Raw genomic sequence first — 19,686 nt, 5'->3', positions numbered from 1 at the left:
GTTTGCAGAGCATTCTTGTATTAATTGAGCAAGAGAAGGAAGAGAATGGATCTGACAACAAAGAGGCAAACAACTGGCACACCCAGTTATATGTTTACAAACATTTTCTAATTTGTCTTCCCAGAACTCTTCATGATTAATATATGGCTTTCCTACTAAAGTGTGGGCTCCTTGGGAGAGGAATCACAAATGTCTTTTTAGTGTTGTAACTCTACTGCCTAGTATGGTCCTTGATAGATGTGTTGAATAAGTACAAAAATCATTTAATTAAACCAACTAACTCTTGTTATTAAACAATGTTTTAACCACTATAACAAAATTAGTCTGGTAGTGTATTCCAGGTATTCTTAACATATTTGGGAGCCACAAGCATTTTTTAGTATCCTAGGAAGGTCATGAACTCCTTCTCCAGAAAAATGCACAGAGGCACAGAACATTTTACATTGATTTTTTGGAGAGGGGGCTCATAGACAGGCTAATGCCCACCCAGGAATTTTTTGTACTTCTAATCTAGAACCCATTCCCCATCCCCCAGATGGATGGAGAATTCTTTGGGTATATTTTTGTTTTCTCAATATCTGGGACCCACTACTGTTCTCTAGTGGGAAGGGACCAGGTAACGTATACTTTTTGCTGGGAAAAATTTTCTCACCCAAAATGCTTGTAATGACCCATCACAAATCTCAGGACCTCAGATTAAAATTATCCTGGAGAGGAAAATTACTTGTCCATTAAATTCAAAATTATGTTTCCTCTTTCTTTGGTGACAAATTCACCATGAAAATAGTATGATTTTAAAATATCTTCTGGGACTATATACATGTTCCATATTTATAAATATTTAATTTACATAACAGCTCTCACTGAGCTTTGATAAATTTATACACAATAGGAATTTAAATACATAAAATACAGTATAGTAGTGAATACTTATTTGGGATTTTATTAGTTCCTATTACTCTATGGCAAATTATCTCAAAACTTAGTGCTTTAAAGCAACACATCTATCAGCTCACAAGACCTGTGGGTCAGGAATCCAGGTGCAGTTTACATGTGCTCTCTGGCTTGGGGACCAGCAGGCTGTGATCAAGGTGCTGGACAGGGTTGTGATCTCATGTGAAAGCTCTACTGGGGAAGGATCTACTTTCAAACTTATTTACATGGTTGTAATCAGGATGCAGTTGCTCAAGGACTATTGGACAAAGGGCTTCAGTTTCTTATTGGCTGCTGGTCACAGGCTACCCTCAGTTCCTTGCCACATAGGCCTCTTGTGGCATCTTGTTTCATCAGAACAAGCAAGAGAGAAAAGCCAGAGGGACTGCCAGAATGAGAGAGAGAGTAAGCAAGACAGAAGTCACAGTCTTTTACAGCTTCATCTCAGAAGTAATGTCACCTCACTTTGCCATTTGTTAGAAGCAAGTCACCAGGTTGAGCCCATACACAGAATGAAGGGGGTTACACAAAGGCATAAATACCAGAAGGCAAGATCAACAAGAGTCATTATAGAAGACTCTGTACCAGAGGGATGAAGCCATAAAGGCAAAAGGAAATAAGCTTCTTGAAAAAATTTAAGTTATCTAATGGTAGTTATATTTTAGCTACTAAACAGTCAATGCTTTTATTCCTAATTTGTTTAACAATTAACTTTCTTCTTCATCAAAAGATAAATATATATGGGGTACCTGGGTGGCTCAGTCAGTTAAGCGTCTGACTCTTGGTTTTGGCTCAGGTCATGATCTCAGGGTCCTGGGATCGAGCCCCGTGTTGGGCTCTGCACTGATCATGGAGTCTGCTGGAGATTCTCTCTCTCTCCCTCTCTCTGCTCCTCCCCCTGCTCACTAACTCTCTCTCTTTAAAAATAAATAAATAAATAAAATCTTTAAAAAAAAGATAAACGTGAATATTATCTAAGATTTCTCTCCGTTTTCACTCCAGTAACTCCCACCTCTGTGTCTGGGCATTCTTTTAATGAAAAAATTAAAAAGAAGGGATTATGTTTTAAAAGTTAAGATAAAATAAACTTGAATGAGTTATTACAGAATAGTTAAACTATCTTACTCCTGGGAGTGATAATATAATTTTACTTGTGAGAAGACCTTTACAACTCATTAGCTTATGAATTATGTATCTTTCACACAAAGAAAGCAAATGTAATCCTAACTCTTTATGGGTGAGACACCCTATATTTATTTCTCTTAAAACTAAGTAGAGATGCCTTCAGATATTTCATTACTCTTAAAGAATTAAATGACTCTAGCAAAAGTAACTTTTTCTTCTCAGCAGGCAAATAAAAAAAGCACTTATTAATACATGAATTCACACTTCAGCTTGTATAAACTTTAATAACAAGAAGAGGAAATTTACATTTTCAAAATGATCTTTAATTTTGTACCTCCCTCATAATTACAACTGCAACGGCTCAAAGAAGGGGTGGGTGCTAATACTTTATGTCAGTTCAGAATTTCTGGTTTACTTGGAGGTATAGGGTTAACAATATTTAAAGGTCTGTATATGACTGAGGAAAAAAAACTGCCTTTATGGATATCAAGTCTAAAAATATCTATCCCCAAAATAAGAGAATGGCAAAACAGAACTGGACACATGAGACTAAAGATTCATCAAACATCATAGTTGGGAATGAACTCAAATCAATGGGGTCATTGCAACCAGTGCACACATCCCTACTTGGTGAGCTAACAATCCACATTCTAGGCATTTTCATTCTAAAAATAACTGAAAGATTTATTGTAGAAGGCTTACTTGAAGTTTAAAAATGTGGAGCATTTTTTAGGCTTGCTAGTTGTCTTTGAATGACTATTCATAGGGTCATTTAACATTGCTTATTACTAAAAACCCACTGACCCCCCCCAATGTTCCCCATACATTACATACCAAAAATATGTATCTATAGGTTTTGATAGCAAAATGGGTTTTGGGGACTTCTAGGAAAAGGGTTTAAAGAAGAGCACTGGGTCAGCAGTAGAGTACTAGGCAAATGCCTGCACAGAAAGAGGTCAAAACAAAGTCCAGGTGAGGCAGCTAAACACACTTAAAAACACACATGCACAAGTGTGCACACACACAGAGAGAAGCCCTGAAAATTAGCTTATTATTTTCCCATTTTTGCCTGGAATCATTTCTGTTCTCTCCTTCTCAGAATAAGGAAGTCCAAGTTCCAGCAGACCAATTACCACGTTACTTTAATCCACTCAGAAAAAGCAGGAGGTTATGTCCTACATATTGCTCTTGCAACTTTTAAGGAAAGGAAAGGTAGAAGAGCTGGAAAAACACTGCCAGGAATTTAAGGGTGAGGAAAAAACACAGAATATATCATCCCTTTTTTTCAATGATTTACCTATTTTCTTTTGTTGTTGTTTAAAGATTTTATATATTTATTTGAGAGAGAGAGAGCACAAGCAGGGGAGCAGCAGTGGGAGAGGGAGAAGCAAGCTCTCCGCTGAGCAAGGAGCCCAATGGGGGGCTCGATCCCAGGACCCCAGGATCATGATCTGAGCCAAAGGCAGACACTTAACCGACTGAGCCACCCAGGCGACAAGTTACCTACTTTCAGCTGGGCCTCAGGACTAAATGCTGGCAGCCGAAGAAAGAGAGCAGCAATTCTCAACTCTGCCATTCGCAGCTTAGGAAGCACAGTTTTCTCTATTTAGATATTGGTATAGAGTTTGGCCGGAATCAAACAGACGCAAACCTAGAGAAGAAAGTAAAGCAGTGCTGCAAGAAGAAAAAAGAAGCACAGGAGACAAAATTAATCTCTCTTGCCAATTTTGCAGTGATTCTTTGTTACTAAGCATTGACACCTCTCTCTTTAGCCTTGACAGTTACCTTGAGCTTTTCTGATGGAACAGCTAGCTCTATAGCATGAAACTATTCGGTTCATCATTTCTGAAGTCCCTCCAAACACTGCAGAACATCACTGCGTCACATCCACATAAATAGAATAAACAGATTAAATAACCATTGTATCACTCCACAGCCCTAGTATTGTGGTGTTCTGTTTTTTAAGTATGCCACCCTCAATTCATCCAAACTAAACTAATCTTTTGCCCTAAACCCACCTTTCTTTCTAATTGAAAGACATCGCTATCTACCAAGTTGGTAATTATTTTTCTTTGTGTCTCCACTTACCCTGATCACCTTCATTCTAATCAATCAGGAAGTTCTGATAGTTAAAACCTTTAAGTGTCTCTTGAATTTATCAACTTCTCCTTATCCTCACTGCTAAAATTGCAGTCCAGATCATGACAGTCTCTCACTAAGATGTCTGCAACGTTCTTTTTTAGGATCCCTGATTTGCTTTTCTTCTCCACTCTCCACACGATACACATAGGATACTGCCATGCTCATCTTTTCAAATTTACCCACTATACATGATTTTCATGACCTAGGACCAGCTTTTTGCCCTAACTGTGGTCCCTTCTCTTGCCCCCTCACCACGTTCCCACACACACATCTGTAACCCTAACTGTACTTCAAGATATAACTTAATCATTATTTTCTCTGGAAAGACTCCCTGATATGTCAGGGCTGCCTTGTGTGGCCCTGTGATGTGCTTACATTACAGGTGTTTAAGTGTCTCCTTTCTAAGGCTGAAAATTCAAGAGGGGCTAACGGTGAGCATCCATCTTAGCATTTGCCATTGAGTCCCCAGGAAATTTCCTAGCTCATAGGAGGCACTTAAATACTCACTGGATACTTGAAATAACTTCATTTAACTTTCGTAAATATCAGTTCCAGTTTTCAATGTCTAGTCTTTGACAGTGTGTTGGTTTGCATTTAAATACTTAGGCAATTAATTTTGTTAGTTAAGCATGAAATTCATTCTCTGATATTTTCAGCACTTATATGGTAAAGCTTAGGTGAAAAAAATATTTTAAATTTCCTTTCCCAGGTCCAGTCTCAAAAGAGAAGTCTTATTATCATTCCAATCCCATCAAAAAGAAACTGAGGCAAAAAGAAGAGTTAGGTCACTTACCCAAGTGACTCACTGACAATCCAAAATAAATCCAGAATTAATCCTCTGAATATTCTGAGTCCAATATGATTGCTTAGCTCTTGAGCTGTGCTCTTTAACATTCATAGGGGAAAATGTATTTTGCAAAACTGTTAGACCCTTGATGATGAATGTTATTTTTGTTTATAAGAAATGTGTAAATATCTTCAAATATAAGTTGGCACTAGGCTAGAAAAATCTAGCAAAATTTAGAAATTTTGTAAGTCTCCTCTAGAGAAACTGTACATGATTTGGGAAATTAGACTTTGGTGATCAAAAGGTCATTGTAGAAAATTGTACAACTCATGGTAGAGTACCTACGTCTAAGGGAAGGGGGTGTCATGATATTAGTGTGTTCAGCAATTTAAAGTCCTTCTGTTTAAGTAGTAGCCCATGGAAAGGTGAGACTGCACGGACTGAGTCTTCCCTGGTCTCAAGCTGTTAAGTGAAACTGAGCAACTTGACCTATTTTCAGAAGAAAACCAATTACCACTGGTGAAATTGAGAAAGGGCAAGATTACCCAGAGGCTGGGGCAGGGAAGTTGGCTGGTGGGGAGGACTTCTATTACACAGCACTCACCATCTCACTCCAAAATGCACCTTAGACCAGCCCCTCCTCCAAAGCCTCCCAGACAGGGAGCCAGTCCTGCCCTCCTCCCTTTTTTTGAGGTTCTCCCTTGCTGTCTTCACCTCACACAGTGCTGGGGCCAGGGAAGTAGGGAGAGGGACTTCTTGTCTCTTACGTAGCTCCCTTAGGGCTCTAAACAGCTTACTCTTTGCCTATAGCAACATGTCCAAGTCGTGATAAATTTGCATTTACCACCTACCCCCTTGGCCAACAGCAACAAAAAGCTTTCAGTTTCTTGGACCCATCCTCCTTAGAAGAGAGTGAAGTGTGTTAAAGAATATTTTTTTTTGTTTTTGTTCAGGTATGAGATTTTTAAATGAATCACCATGTTTACTTAATAACTTCACCAGGCACATTCTAAATGTCTTATGCCTGTTACCACTTCTAATCCCGTAACAGCCAAAGGAGGTAAGTAATGGCTGCACTTGAGAGATGCATAAATTGAAGCCCACACCTAGTAGGTATCCTGTCCATGTCACATGACTAGGGCCTGGCAGAGCCTCGGTTTCAACCTGAGTTATCAAATTTTGTGTTTGAGCTCTTAACCACCAAGTCTGCTTCCTCTTGGTTACAGACTGGATATGTGTGCACATGTAAGAGAGATATAAATATAGAGGCAAATGTAGATACAGATGAATATAGCTATATGCCACTATATATTTATCTTGTGACTATAAGATAAACAGTAAATATATATCATTGCACTTTTTTCAATATGCTCTTTTATTTTCTTTGTAAGTTTTCTTCTCTCAGTACATTGTTTCACTAACTAGGTTTCTTCCTTTCTTTCCTTGAACTATTTTCTGCGTGGGGATAATTGCTTCTTGTACCATGAGCAACTGACACTTCCCTGAAATAACTGAAAAGACCTGAGGGACAGATTTATAGTCAGAGGCCTTAGGTGTTAAAATACCCTCAAGACTCCAATTGAGCCTGAACATTAGAGCCCTAGGGAATGGATATGCCTTATCATTTTTCTTTGCCTTTCTCTGCCGATTATTCTTAATAAATGGCAGACTCCTGTAAGTATGTGCCCAGAGCAACCTCAAGAATATTGCAAAAAAAAAGCACATCCTTCCTCTCGTTTTCCCATTGTTGAATTAAAGTGAAACACAAGCTTATATTGCTGAAGGCAACATAAGTACACACGACTTGCAGACTGGATAATTAGATAGGTATAATTTTAGAATAATGGAGGATTTTTTAAAAGATATTTAGAATTGTCCTATATTGGAATGATATTTCTCTTTGAGATACACAACTGCAAGTAGTTGCTATGAAGAGAGAAAATGCAACCAAAAAAGTCAGATTAGCAATTGGTTACAAAAGAGATCATAAATGCAGTGCTAAGGTCAGGTATGTTCGGCCTGAAGAAGACTGGCCTTACCTTCATATGAAACATACGTGAACTCCATTCTCTGCCTCTGTCAGTGAACAGAGAATAGGAAGAAATTAAAACAGGAAGGTTTATTTGAAAGAAAAGGCAAAAAAAAAAAAGTGTCCCATTGGTGCAAGTTGAATGATGCTAGAAAATATTACGTATGGAATTTCTCTCTTTACCTGGAGGTCTCTAGAATTAAAGCAAAACAAATAGCTGCTCAGCATTAAAAAAAAAGCCAGTTTAAGTAGTACAGTTCTAGCTGTGGATGCCATGTGCTTGTGTGTGTGGGATCGAGGAGATAGGTATCAATTAAATAATTTCAAATGGCAAATGTTAAAAGGGTTTCTCTATATACAACTGCAGTAAACGGGATATAGGTTGGGAAATTAATGGCAGGCTCCATAACGTAATTATTCCAAAGAATAATCCTGCTGAATAACAAAAGAGACAAGTGGTTATAAAACCTATGTTTACAAAGATCTTTTAAGAGCCCAGAGTGGAAAGAAATACAGGAAGGAAAAAAAAAAAAGACATTTGGAAAGGAAAAAAAAGTGTAAAAACTGAAAGGGGCAAGATATTGCCGAAGGCAAAGAGAAAAGGGAGAAAACAGGAGAATTAAATTAATTAATTAAATTCAAAGTTAGTTTTTCTCTATTTAGAACAAAAAATCATAAATAGGATAGGAATGTTTCTATTTGAGGGGCAAATACTTTAAGGGAGGGAGATAACCAAGTAGAAGCACATGATATCTAATTGTCCTCTATGCTGTCCATTATGGAGCAAAAGACGGGGGTGAGGGATATGAAGAGAGATATAGAGACATATATTTGCTTGTCCCCAAATGCTTAAGATCCTAACCTTGTGATTTTGTAAGGTAGATATATACTGTAGCTTCAGTATCTATTTAAAGAAAAGGAAATGAGAATGGTGACATGCTGTGTAGCAAAGAACTTAAGCACAGAGACTCTAGAGTCTGACTACCAGGGTGCAAAACTAAACTGAATGTTTACTTACTGTTGAAACTCAGGCAAGTTTGGTAGCTTTATTATCTTCATGCAGAAAGTAGTGTAGGAAAGAACTCAAAAAAATCTGGTTAGTGATACCACATACTAAAGTAACAGATTTTAATAAAACGACAAGGGACTTAATTCTTTTTATATAATGCAGTATTTGCACTCTAAAGTTGAACATCATTCAGTAGAAAAAGAGAGAGAGAGACAGATACATGACTCATACAGATAGATAAAGATGGAGACACACACACACACACATATTTCCATAGATACAGATGAAGATACACACACACACATATACATTTCTATCCATACATCCATCTCTTGCTACAGGTACAACTATCTATTGATAATTGAGACACAGCATGTCTAGAGATTAAGAGAGCAAGGCCTCCATGACCTTCAATAAGTTACTTATTTTTGCTATACCCCAGTTTCTGCATCAGTAAAGTGAAACTAATAATGATATCAGTCTTACGAGGATTAAGCGAGAGCACCTATCAAGTACTTGGAATGGTGTCTGCCACACAGAGCAAACACTGGCAATTTTTAAAAGCTGGTTAATGAATGAATTTTCAGACTGCATGCCTGCCATGCACCAGGCTCTTTTCTAGACCCTGGGAATACAGCAGTGAACATAAACATTTTTACTCTCAGTTTAGGGTACTATCAGTGTTACTGTGCAAGTTATGAATGTGATTCTTGTTTTGAGAATCCACTTGACTATCTTAAGATAGAAGAAACTGGAGCACATTTAATTGAAGGAGGAAAAGAAATTATTCCTAAGCAGAGTTTAAAGACTGAAGTCACAGAAAGAATAATCTGTGGCACAAGAAGTATCAGGAGGCAGAAAGGGCACAATATGGAGAGCAGAGAATACAAGGTGATTCTTGAAGAAGAGAAGGCTCACTCCTTTTCCTGAGATGGAAGAGGGAGGGGTGGAAATTGCTAAACATATGAATAAGGTTGCCTGAAAATGGAAGGTAAGCCTTGAGTTGGTGTCTATTCTCTCGGTGAAGTACTGGATAAGAGTTTTTGCTGGAAGATAATTAGGGTGGAACGTTAATGTTGAGAAGAAAATGTCGATAGTTAAACTATTGAATGTAGTTAAGAGGGACAGTTGACTATGAATTTCAAACAGGGCTAAAACACAGACCCGGTGGCAGATGATGACATCTCAATGAAGGTCCATTTAAGGAGATGATTTCTTACAAATGTTATCCATGTCTCTGTGGCATATAGAAAAAGTGATCTTTATACATTCTTTCAAGTACTCATCCATCAGGTATTTGCTGAATGCCTATTGTCTCCTAGGGGAGAATAAGACTGGCCTGGACTCACCTTTGCCTTTGGTGGGGTAGGAGTAGAATAAGACAATAAAAGTAAACAAATGATGTGGTAATTCTAAATTGGGAAAGTTCTATTGAGAAGCTAAAATAGAGTGATGTGAGAGAGCATGAGAGGAGAAGGGGGTGCTGTCTTAGATTGTGTGAGGAGAGAAGACCTTCAGAGGGAATAGCTTTTGAGAGGCAATGTGAATGATGATGAGGGGGACATGGAAGTATGGTGGCATGGAATTTTAGTCAGTGGAAGTAGCAAGAGCAGAGGCCTCACATGAGAAGGAAATACTCAAGAAGGCCAGTGAGTTAGTGCAAGGTGGGGGAGATGTACTCACAATGAGTGCGAAGAGGTGAGGCCTTGCAGGACACTAAAGGGCCTGGACTTGCAGAGCAGTGTGAAAATACTGGGTGCTGCTGGGAGGAACCTGAGAGACAAAAGGAAGGTGGCTGCTAACACAGCAGATTCACATAATGATTATCTGGGAGAGAGGTCTGATAATAAATGTCACTTACTGTTTCACTATAAATGTGCAGAGATCCTGGCTAATAGAAATCTGGGATGACAAAATTCAAATCAGCTGGTTTTACTACATTGGACATGAAAAGAGGGGACCACAAAATTTGTCTTTTTTGAACTATTTTGTGCGTTTCTAAACACTTAGTAGATTAGTAGATGATGAGAACTGAAAATATTTACTAGTTGTTGATCTCAACTGAGGATGACTTTGCCCCCAGTGGGACAGTCAGCACTATCTGGAGACATTTTGAGTTGTCACAACCTGGAGGAGGGGATGCTAATGGCATCTACTGGGTAGGCAACAAGTGTCCTACCCCCAGTAATCAACCAATCGAACAGACAAACAAACACAAATGTAGGAGTTCGTAAGGCATGGGACCTTCATCAAAGTTCACTTTATAGGCTCATGTTTCATGGGAAACATAATCCCTAAGAGCCATTCGAGACACGGGGGAACAATACCATCATTGTACTTAAGAAGTTATGCAATACATGTTGATTACAACCTTCTATGTTTGTTTTATGTGATGCTGTATATACCGATTATATATCTGATAAAGAAATGTGCTAAGTTAAGAGGTTTTAAAAATTATTCTTTTAAGGAACTGTAACAAAGGTTTTCTATTTTTCTGAATGAGGCCAGCATTCAAAAATAACTTCCTACACAGCTATGGCAGCGGCCCCACCGAAGAAAGTGGCAGCAGATCACCTAGCCGTAGCAAAACACAAAAGGTTATTTTTCAGGAGGAATGAACCAGGTTTTCATACTTCAAGTAGTAATCTATCCAAAACCAATACTAGCCAAGGTGTTTGAGATTTTCCCTTATCATGAAAACACTTTTTTTCTGTCTCTAACTCAATCCAACTATATCAACAAAAAATCAAATATATTCAAGGCACTCCTTTAAATGTTAGTGGAATTAAGGTAAAAATGTTAAGTTGAAATCAGCTATTGCCTAAAAAATGAAAATTTAGATTTTACAATATAAATATATCTAGTGCTGTACTGGAGAAATGAAGATGGTTACTGCCTCTAAGCAAATACTGAGTGGTGTTTAGCTCCAAATGATGCTCATTTCTGTTACTTTTATAACATGGTTGTAGGGTAATTAATAAGTAGTCAGCTAGTGTTACTTGTGGAGATCTAGGTAGGAACAGGAAATACTATGGTCTATCAGGATAAAGGAGGAGGGGATCTATGGATTGTACATTTTAAAACAAAACTTGAAAAGTTGAGAAGTAAACTATTGGAACAGAAGAAAAAGAGGAGAGCATGGCACTGAAAGTCAAAGTCTAAAATGTACTTGTGGTCAAGAGAACAACATTACCCCCACCCCCCTCTTTTCTTCCTCCTTTAATTCTATGTGATATGAGGAAATGATTTGGAGCTTCCAAGGAAGCCAAGCACTCAGTGGAAAATGGGCTAGTGCTAATAGAAACTGCCTGTGGATCCAAAAAATACTAAAGTGGTTCTTACCTCTGAGCACTGGGAAGATAATAGCTGGTACTGTTGCAATGCACACATAACAGGATGATGTTTGCAGCTGAGAATAAAAGGTTTTAAAGATTTATTTATTTATTTGAGAGCGAGAGAGACCATGAGTGCAGGGAGGGGCACATGGAGACAAAAAGAAGCAGACTCCCCACTGAGCGTGGAGCCACACAGGGGCTCCATCCCATGACCCTGAGATCATGACCTGAGTCTAATCCAAGAGCTGGACGCTTAACTGACTGAGCCAGTTGCCTCAGGTGCCCCTAAAAGGTTTTAAATATCCACACATCCTAACATTCTTTATACAGAGTGACCATATATTCCTCTTCCCCCATTAAAATTCTGAGTTATAGCTGTTTTATTCAAGTTTGTGGGAGACTGCATTAATGTCCCCAATCCATCGTTCCTTCCACCCGCATCCTTTGCTATGTAATTTTGCTATGATTCTCCCATCTTAGGTGGGGCATACTTTTTCATCTCTTGACTCTAGGCTTGGCCATGGACTTGTTTTGGACAAGACATGACTCAGACAGAAGCTTCAAATGGATGGGAAATTTTAATGTTAGAAAACTAGCGTTCTTTCAATACCGGAGATGGAAAAACTGTGATTTAGGCCAAGGTTGGGGAAGGAGAGTTTGACAGAACATGGAGGAAACTATCCAGCTTATTCAAAAAACTAGTTTTCATGCAATTAAAAGCCTAAAACAGGATAATATTGCTTCCCTGCTCTTCTTCTTCTGCTTCCCTTTCTTCAATAAGAAGAAAACGATCCAAAATAGTGGGATTGGGGGGTACCTGGGGGGCTCAGTTGGTTAAGCGTCTGACTCTTAATTTCAGTTCGGGTTGTGATCTCAGGGTTTTGAGATCAAGCCCCGCATCAGGCTCCCCACTCAGCAGGGATTCTGCTTGAGATTCTCTCTTTCCCTCTCCCGCTGCCTCTAACCCCCCACCACGTGTGCACGCACTCTCTCTCTCTAAAATAAATAAATAAATCTTTAAAAAAAGAAGGGTGGGAGTGGGGCAGCAGGGGAAATGCCAGATGTATCTTGTAAATTAGAAATATCTCCTGTTAAAACTATTTATTTGTTCCATAAGATAACCAGAAATAAATTTCAAATTCACTGTTTTATCCCCAGTGCTTGGTATAGGACCTATACATAGGGGTTGCTCATAACTTTGTGAAGAATAAATAAATAGATTATTGGAAATCATCCTAGAAAAATATGTATTCATTTATGTATTTATTCAATAAATAATTGTTGAGAAACTACTATATGTCATGCCTTATGGTGGGTGCTAGGCACACAGCAGTGAGAAAAATGAGCAGATAAATCACAGCCCTCAAACAACTGATAGTCTGGTTGAGGAAAACAGAATAAATGAAGTATAAAATATTCAGATGATGCTCAGTGATATGGAGAAAAGATACACCAAAGAAAACAGATGGATGGGTTGGGGTAGAAGGTCTCTGCAATTTTAAAAAGGTGCTTAGGGAAGGTCTCACTAGAAGAAAAGGGCTTTTGAATAAATGGTTTAATGAAGTGAGGCTCTGAGCCACATAGATATTGAAAACTAGTGTTCCAGGTAGACGAAAGGGCAGGTACAAAGCCCCTGAAGCAGGAGTGTGCCTGGTGTGCTTTTGGCAGAGTAAGATAGTGTGACTGGAGCAAAATAAGGGAGACAGAGACTATTAGGGGAAGAGCTCAGAGTGGTCAAAGGGGGCCAGGCCTCATAAACCATAGTTAGAACTTTGGCTTTTATTCTAACTAAGGCAGAAACACATTGATTTTGAGCAGAGGAGTTGGAGAATACGGTGTGTTTTAAATTAGTCCTCTTTAGCTATTGTACTGAGAATATACTAGTGGGGGAAGGGAGGCAGAAGCCTGGGGACACTATTACAGATTTCCAAATTAGAGATGATAGTAGCCAAAAAAGGGCAACATTCCATGAAATAAGTTACCTGGAGAACTTGTAGAGCACATACATGGGTGTTTTTCGCTAATGATTTTGAAGTTGAAAATTTTAGAGTAGATACATTTGAATAATTCTATTTTTAACACTATTTCGTAGAATTAAAAATCACCTTGCTCTTCCCACTGTGAAATGTTTTCTCAGAGATAGAATATTTAGATATCTAAACAGTATATATATGTATATGTGTATATATATACATATATATGTATATATATATATATATGGCTTGTGCTACCTATCCTTAAAATTCAGAAATGTAGACTCATTCCTTTATCATTTTCTAAAATAACTCTGAGAAATATAAAACTTAAGCTCTTAGTAGTCATAAAATGTGGATGGATTACAAGGTCCTTATCTAAAACTATTTTCAGGGCAGAGGCATCAAGAACTACTTCTTACTACCCTCAGGTCATGGGGAGGAAGCATGGAAGAGAAAGGCATCCAAAACAGAAGAGGGATCCAGTCTTAATATTAAATCAGACGAACCATGAGAGACTATGGACTCTGAGAAACAAACTGAGGGTTCTAGAGGGGAGGGGGGTGGGGGGATGGGTTAGCCTGGTGATGGGTATTGAAGAGGGCATGTATTGAATGGAGCACTGGGTGTTATACGCAAACAATGAATCATGGAACACTACATCAAAAACTAATGATGTACTGTATGGTGATTAACATAACAAAATAAAATAAAATAAAGAAATTGAAACTGTGAAAGTTAATGTAACAGCAGAATGATAAGGAGAGTTACAATAAAAGTGATGATGAAGTCCTTGAAAAACAAATCTACCTATTTTAATTCTGAACTGGCCTCAATGATTTTCCTTCACAAAATAAAACAGAGAAACATCAAATGGCAGTGATAGTTGGGATAAAAAAAATCACAATTGTTATAAACATCTGCTATAACAATTTATGCACAGTCTAAGAGAAAGCTTTGCATATTGGGAGCAGCAAAATGGAGAGTTGGAATGATATAGGCCTACTTTCAAATCCGAGCAATATCCCTTACTGCAGAGGTTTGAACCAAATGTATGATTCAGTTTTGGAGTTTCAATATGATAGTAATAATATCTTCCTCAAGCCATTATTGTATGAGCGTTAAATAAAAAATAAATAATACCTATAAAAGGGGCTACACAGCTCCTAGAATATGGCATTTGTTATTCATATATATTCATATTCATACGCTCTCTGTAAAACAACAACACAACAATAAAATAATAATCTTAGGGAGGTAGAACTCCTGAAGCAAAAAAGGGCATTGTTCTACTTCCCAAACCAAGTTAAGACAGGACTGAGAGAGTCTACTGCAGAAATAGCAACAAGAAATTTGGACTTGAGGCTCTTTTAGACTGCAAAGAGATTCTCGTTAACCTAATTAAGATAAAGGGACCTTAATCAGCCTAAGGGAAACTCCCTGTGATAAAATTGTGAGAACACACAGATTTGTGCTGAATGCCTCTCAGAGAATGAAACCTGAGGGTATATTCAGACAATTGACAGTATTATAATTGATCCTGATAGAAACTTTAATATAACCACAGCAGAGAAAAAAATTGGACCATTAGCATGCATGTCATTATTATTATTACATATTTGCACAGTCTCTCATTGAAATAAGACAGGAATTTTAAACTAGTAAGTGCATATATCAGTGTTTGTATTTGTCATTTATTAATTCTTATGTGTAAGTATTATTAATGATTTGTAAAGGTTTTTAAACCAATAGTATCCCGGCATTGATTTGAATTCTCTCATGAAATGATTGTCATTTCCATTCAGGTCTCCAAGTGCCCCAGCTGTACTGTCCCAGGGAATATTCCTGTACTGTAATCTCCTGGAGGTGACATTGCAAAAGAGGTACGTGAAAAGTTTTTCTGTGCTCTACTTGAGAACTGTCACACATTTCCAATGCTATGTAAAATGAATTACAAACAGGACTCTTCAAGTCCAAATGCACTTGATGTGGCCCAATTCTGTTTTTCCCTTGCAATAACAGGGTTAATATTTGGGGGAAAAATTTTTTTTTAAGGAAACTGCAGAAGTTGCTGCTACATCAAAAATCAACTTGGTTACTATTAAAATTATATTTAACAAAGTTGCCATATACAAGCTTCTATTTTTTGGTTGGCTATACACAGATGTGGATCTAAAGAAGGAAGTGCGTGACTTTCATCTTCTCGATAATTTTATGTTGATTACAAATTATATAGATGGAAGGAATGTGAAATAAAATGTAATGAAGGCCAAGAAAAGAAGGGGCTAGCATAGTTCAATGGCTGAGAAAACCAATTTTGGAATCAGAAAGACGTGTGTCCAAATCAGAGTTCCTCAACTTATTAGGAGTGTGACCTTTGGTGATTTATTTAACTTCTCTAAGTTTGTTTCCTGATCTTAGAAGGACCCTTAATACTCCTGTATCACTAGGTTATGAAATTTAAGTACAAAGAGATATAAAAGTTCTTGTCACATTGTCTTGAACATAAAAAGTACTCAAGTATTTAATGTGCTCAATTATGTTATTACCTTTCTCTGTAATACTAATAGGCACTCAAGTATTATTACTTAGTTGTGGTTGTTATTATCGCTGTAATGATCAAGAAAATAAAACAACTGATCTGTAATGTTCAATACACACTCTTAACTAATTTCAACTCCGTTTCCCTCTGGCCCACTCATCTAAGAATGAGGAGTGTGGTTATAGATTGGAAAAAAGTTTTCCCATTGCAGTAAATGACGGCACTTTAGGCCCAGTCGAACAAAATGAAAGAGTTCTCAGCGCCTTCTGGGAACAAGGTCCTCCCCCCCGGGATGGGTTTACTGAGCGACAGATACATAGGCCAAGCTTGGTGGAGAAGACCCACCTACAAATCTCCAATTATTGCTAATAATCTACACGTCGCTTGGCTCCCGCTTCTTTTTTGGGGGAGGGGGTTTGGGGGGGGGGAGCCTCAACCTGGAATATTAGGTGTTGAATTGGTCAGGACATAAGTGATTCAGCTTTCTTTCATTTAAAGTCCTCAGTTTCCTACACACCTGATAAGTGCAAATGCTTCTGGGGAACAAAAGTTTTTATGGAAAGAACAGCGCTTTGCTCTAATCACTAAGCTTCCACGTAAGCTTGGCCGCAATGCCTCAACACGCATAGAACGTTCCGTCGGGGTAGAATCCTGTGACAATCCTAAGAATCCTGCCATAATCGAGGCTTTCCCAGACGACGGGGAGCAGGCCAAAGGCTCACTCCGTAAACCCACATTAAGAAGGAATATGTGAGGGCAAAATGGAGAGAGGGAAACATAAGATGGAAGCGAGAGGAGGTGGGACTCCAGGGAGCTCTACAGACCTCAGGAACCACCAGCGTCCGGCGGAACGCTACTTCGCCAACATCTTCTACCGTAATTATACCCTCCCGTCGCCAGAGCTACCGTCGCTGACAGAACAGCGACAACTACAGTCGACTCCGGACACACGAGACCCAGCGGCCCCCCGCACCGAGACTAGGGCTGGGGACAGGAGGCCAAGGGTCGCTATGGCTGACAAGCGGTATCGTGTAAAAGTCTACTCACTGAACGAGGACCAGCAATGGGATGATCTCGGCACCGGATACGTCTCTTCCACTTATGTGAAGCGCCTCCAGAGCGTGTTCCTGCTCGTTAGGTCGGATTCCCAGGCCTCACTAATATTGGAGTCAGAGATAAATTCAAAGACGCCCTATCAGAAGCAACAGGAAACCCTGATTGTTTGGTCTGAAGCAGCGGACCATGGTAGGGCATTAAGTTTCCAGGACACTGAGGGTTGTCGTAAGATCTGGGAAGACATTTGCTGGGTTCAAGGAAAAGATCCATCCGTCAAAATCACGCAAGACCTCTTGGAGGAATACGAAGACGAACAACTGGAAGAAGTCCTGGAAACCGATAATGTGTTTGACCTGCCTAACTGTGAACTCAATAAACTTGAAGAGATTTCTGACGTCATTTCCTCGGTTTTCGCTTCACCGGCCCATAAGGAGAGACTGGCTCTGATCTTAGAAAATGAGGACTATATTAAAAATTTGCTGCAGCTGTTCCACACCTGTGAGGACCTAGGGGACACTGCAGGCTTACACCATTTGCATGAAATTATTAAAGGCATCTTATTCCTTAACAAGACAGCCCTGTTTGAGATCATGTTTTCTGCTGAGTGTATCATGGATGTGGTGGGATGTCTCGAATATGACCCTGCTTTGGCTCAGCCAAAAAGGCATAGGGAATTCTTGACCCAAAATGCAAGGTTCAAGGAAGTCATACCAATAGCAGACTGTGAACTTAGGCAAAAAATACATCAGACATATAGGGTACAGTACATCCGTGACATCCTTTTGCCTGCACCATCCATATATGAAGAGAACTTTCTTTCTACTCTTACAACTTTTATTTTCCTCAACAAGGTTGAGATAGTCAGCATGCTGAAGGATGATAACAACTTTTTGTCTCAAGTCTTTGCACAGTTAAGGGATGAGACTATAAATGATGATAGACGGCGCGAATTGCTCCTTTTCTTCAAGGAATTCTGTACATTTTCTCAGACATTACAGCCTCCAAGCAAGGATGCACTGTTCAAAACATTGACAGAATTGGGGATTCTTCCTGTTCTTAAAATCGCAATGAGCATGGAAGATTTGCAAATAAAGTCAGCTGCTACTGATATATTTACTTATCTAGTGGAGTATAGTCCATCCATGATTCGAGAATTTATCATGGAAGAAGCCCAGCAGTGTGAAGACGGTAACCTTTTCATTAATTTAGTCATTGAGCAAATAATCTGTGATACTGATCCTGAGCTAGGAGGTGCTGTTCATTTAATGGGACTTCTTCGTACTCTACTTGATCCAGAAAACATGCTAGCAACACCTAATAAATGTGAAAGAAGTGAATTTCTAAATTTCTTCTACAAGCACTGTATACATAATTTCATAGCACCACTTTTTGCCACTACTTCGGAAGATACATGTGAAGGGGATAATGTAGTTGGATCCGACAAAAACAACACAAATTGCCTCAATAATTATCAAACAGCACAGCTGCTTTCTTTAATTTTAGAGCTGCTTACATTTTGTGTACAACATCACACGTACTACATAAAAAACTGTATCTTGAGCAAAGACTTGCTAAGAAGAGTCTTGATCTTGATGAATTCAAAGCACACTTTCCTGATCTTGTGTGCTCTCCGCTTTATGAGAAGGATGATTGGACTTAAAGATGAACTTTATAATTGTTACATCATCAAGGGAAATCTTTTTGAGCCAGTTGTCAATGCTTTCCTGGATAACGGAACTCGGTACAATATGTTGAATTCAGCTGTTATTGAGCTGTTTGAATACATAAGAGTGGAAAATATCAAATCTCTTGTTGCACATATAGTAGAAAAGTTTTATAAAACATTTGAATCGATTGAATATGTTCAGACATTCAAAGGATTGAAGATTAAATATGAACAAGAGAAAGACCGGCAGGATCAAATACGGAGGAATTTGCACTCTATACTGTGTAGTAAAATACTTCGCAGGAGTACCAGAGTCGTGGAGAAGGAAGAAAAGTGTTTTGAAGGAAATTCAGAAGAAGGAGAAGCAATTATGCCGCCATTGGAAAATGATTTTCAAGATCGTTACAAATTTATGGAGACTAAAGAAACAAAAGAAAATGAAGACAAGGTAGATCCTCCTAAAAGAGCATCTCCGGGGGGCTACAAATTCGCTTCATCCCATTCTGCTCCTGCTGCTAATGGAACACATAGCCTGCACAGTAGCAGCACAATTGACTTAATGAATCGTCTCAATGATGAAAAAGATAAGGAAGATGAAACACCCCCCAGGAAGAGACCACATCTTAGCTTCTAAAATCTTTATGAGAGACGCTCAACGTCACTGAAATCTACATTACGAAAATTCTGTAAACATCAGTTAGCTGAAAAGTCTGAATCCAAAAGCTTTCTCATTTGAACTTCTAAGTATACAATAAGTAGCAAAGATGTCAGGGTCATCACCTAGGATGGTTTAATTCTGCAAAAACCAAACTTCACAGAATTTAAAAAAAAAAGAACTAAACTAAAAAACTAACCAGAACCTGAATGATAAATTCTTTGCAAGAAAAAATCTTAGCTGGGGGTGGGGGGGGGTGGTTAGGGAGGGGAGGAAACAGGTTGATAATATAAGATGAATGTAGTTTTGTTCCAGGCCTGTATTTAAAAACAGCTATCAATACTGCAGTTGCAAAGCCTATAATATTACTTTCCTAGTGGTTCTGGCTATGGTTTTCTTTGCCTCAGTTGCCTTTTTTTTTGCCATAGAAATTC

The 19,686-nt window shown here is 38.6% G+C and overlaps 1 protein-coding gene across 1 annotated transcript; it reads left to right on the top strand.

Annotated features, from left to right (window-relative positions):
• The first annotated feature begins 16,885 nt into the window (after positions 1–16,885).
• Positions 16,886–19,231, top strand: LOC123843506 (serine/threonine-protein phosphatase 4 regulatory subunit 3B). Its single transcript, XM_045872971.1, has one exon. The coding sequence runs from the start codon at positions 16,886–16,888 to the stop codon at positions 19,229–19,231; it is 2,346 nt and encodes a 781-aa protein (XP_045728927.1).
• Positions 19,232–19,686: the final 455 nt, after the last annotated feature.

Source organism: Mirounga angustirostris, unplaced genomic scaffold, assembly GCF_029215605.1.
Source record: "Mirounga angustirostris isolate CCGP_5_RB_7025 unplaced genomic scaffold, mMirAng1.0.hap1 SCAF_11, whole genome shotgun sequence".
In the NCBI taxonomy this organism is placed as follows: domain Eukaryota; kingdom Metazoa; phylum Chordata; class Mammalia; order Carnivora; family Phocidae; genus Mirounga; species Mirounga angustirostris.
The sequence above is the reverse complement of the archived record's forward strand: the minus strand, read 5'-3'. Positions and strand labels throughout refer to the sequence as shown.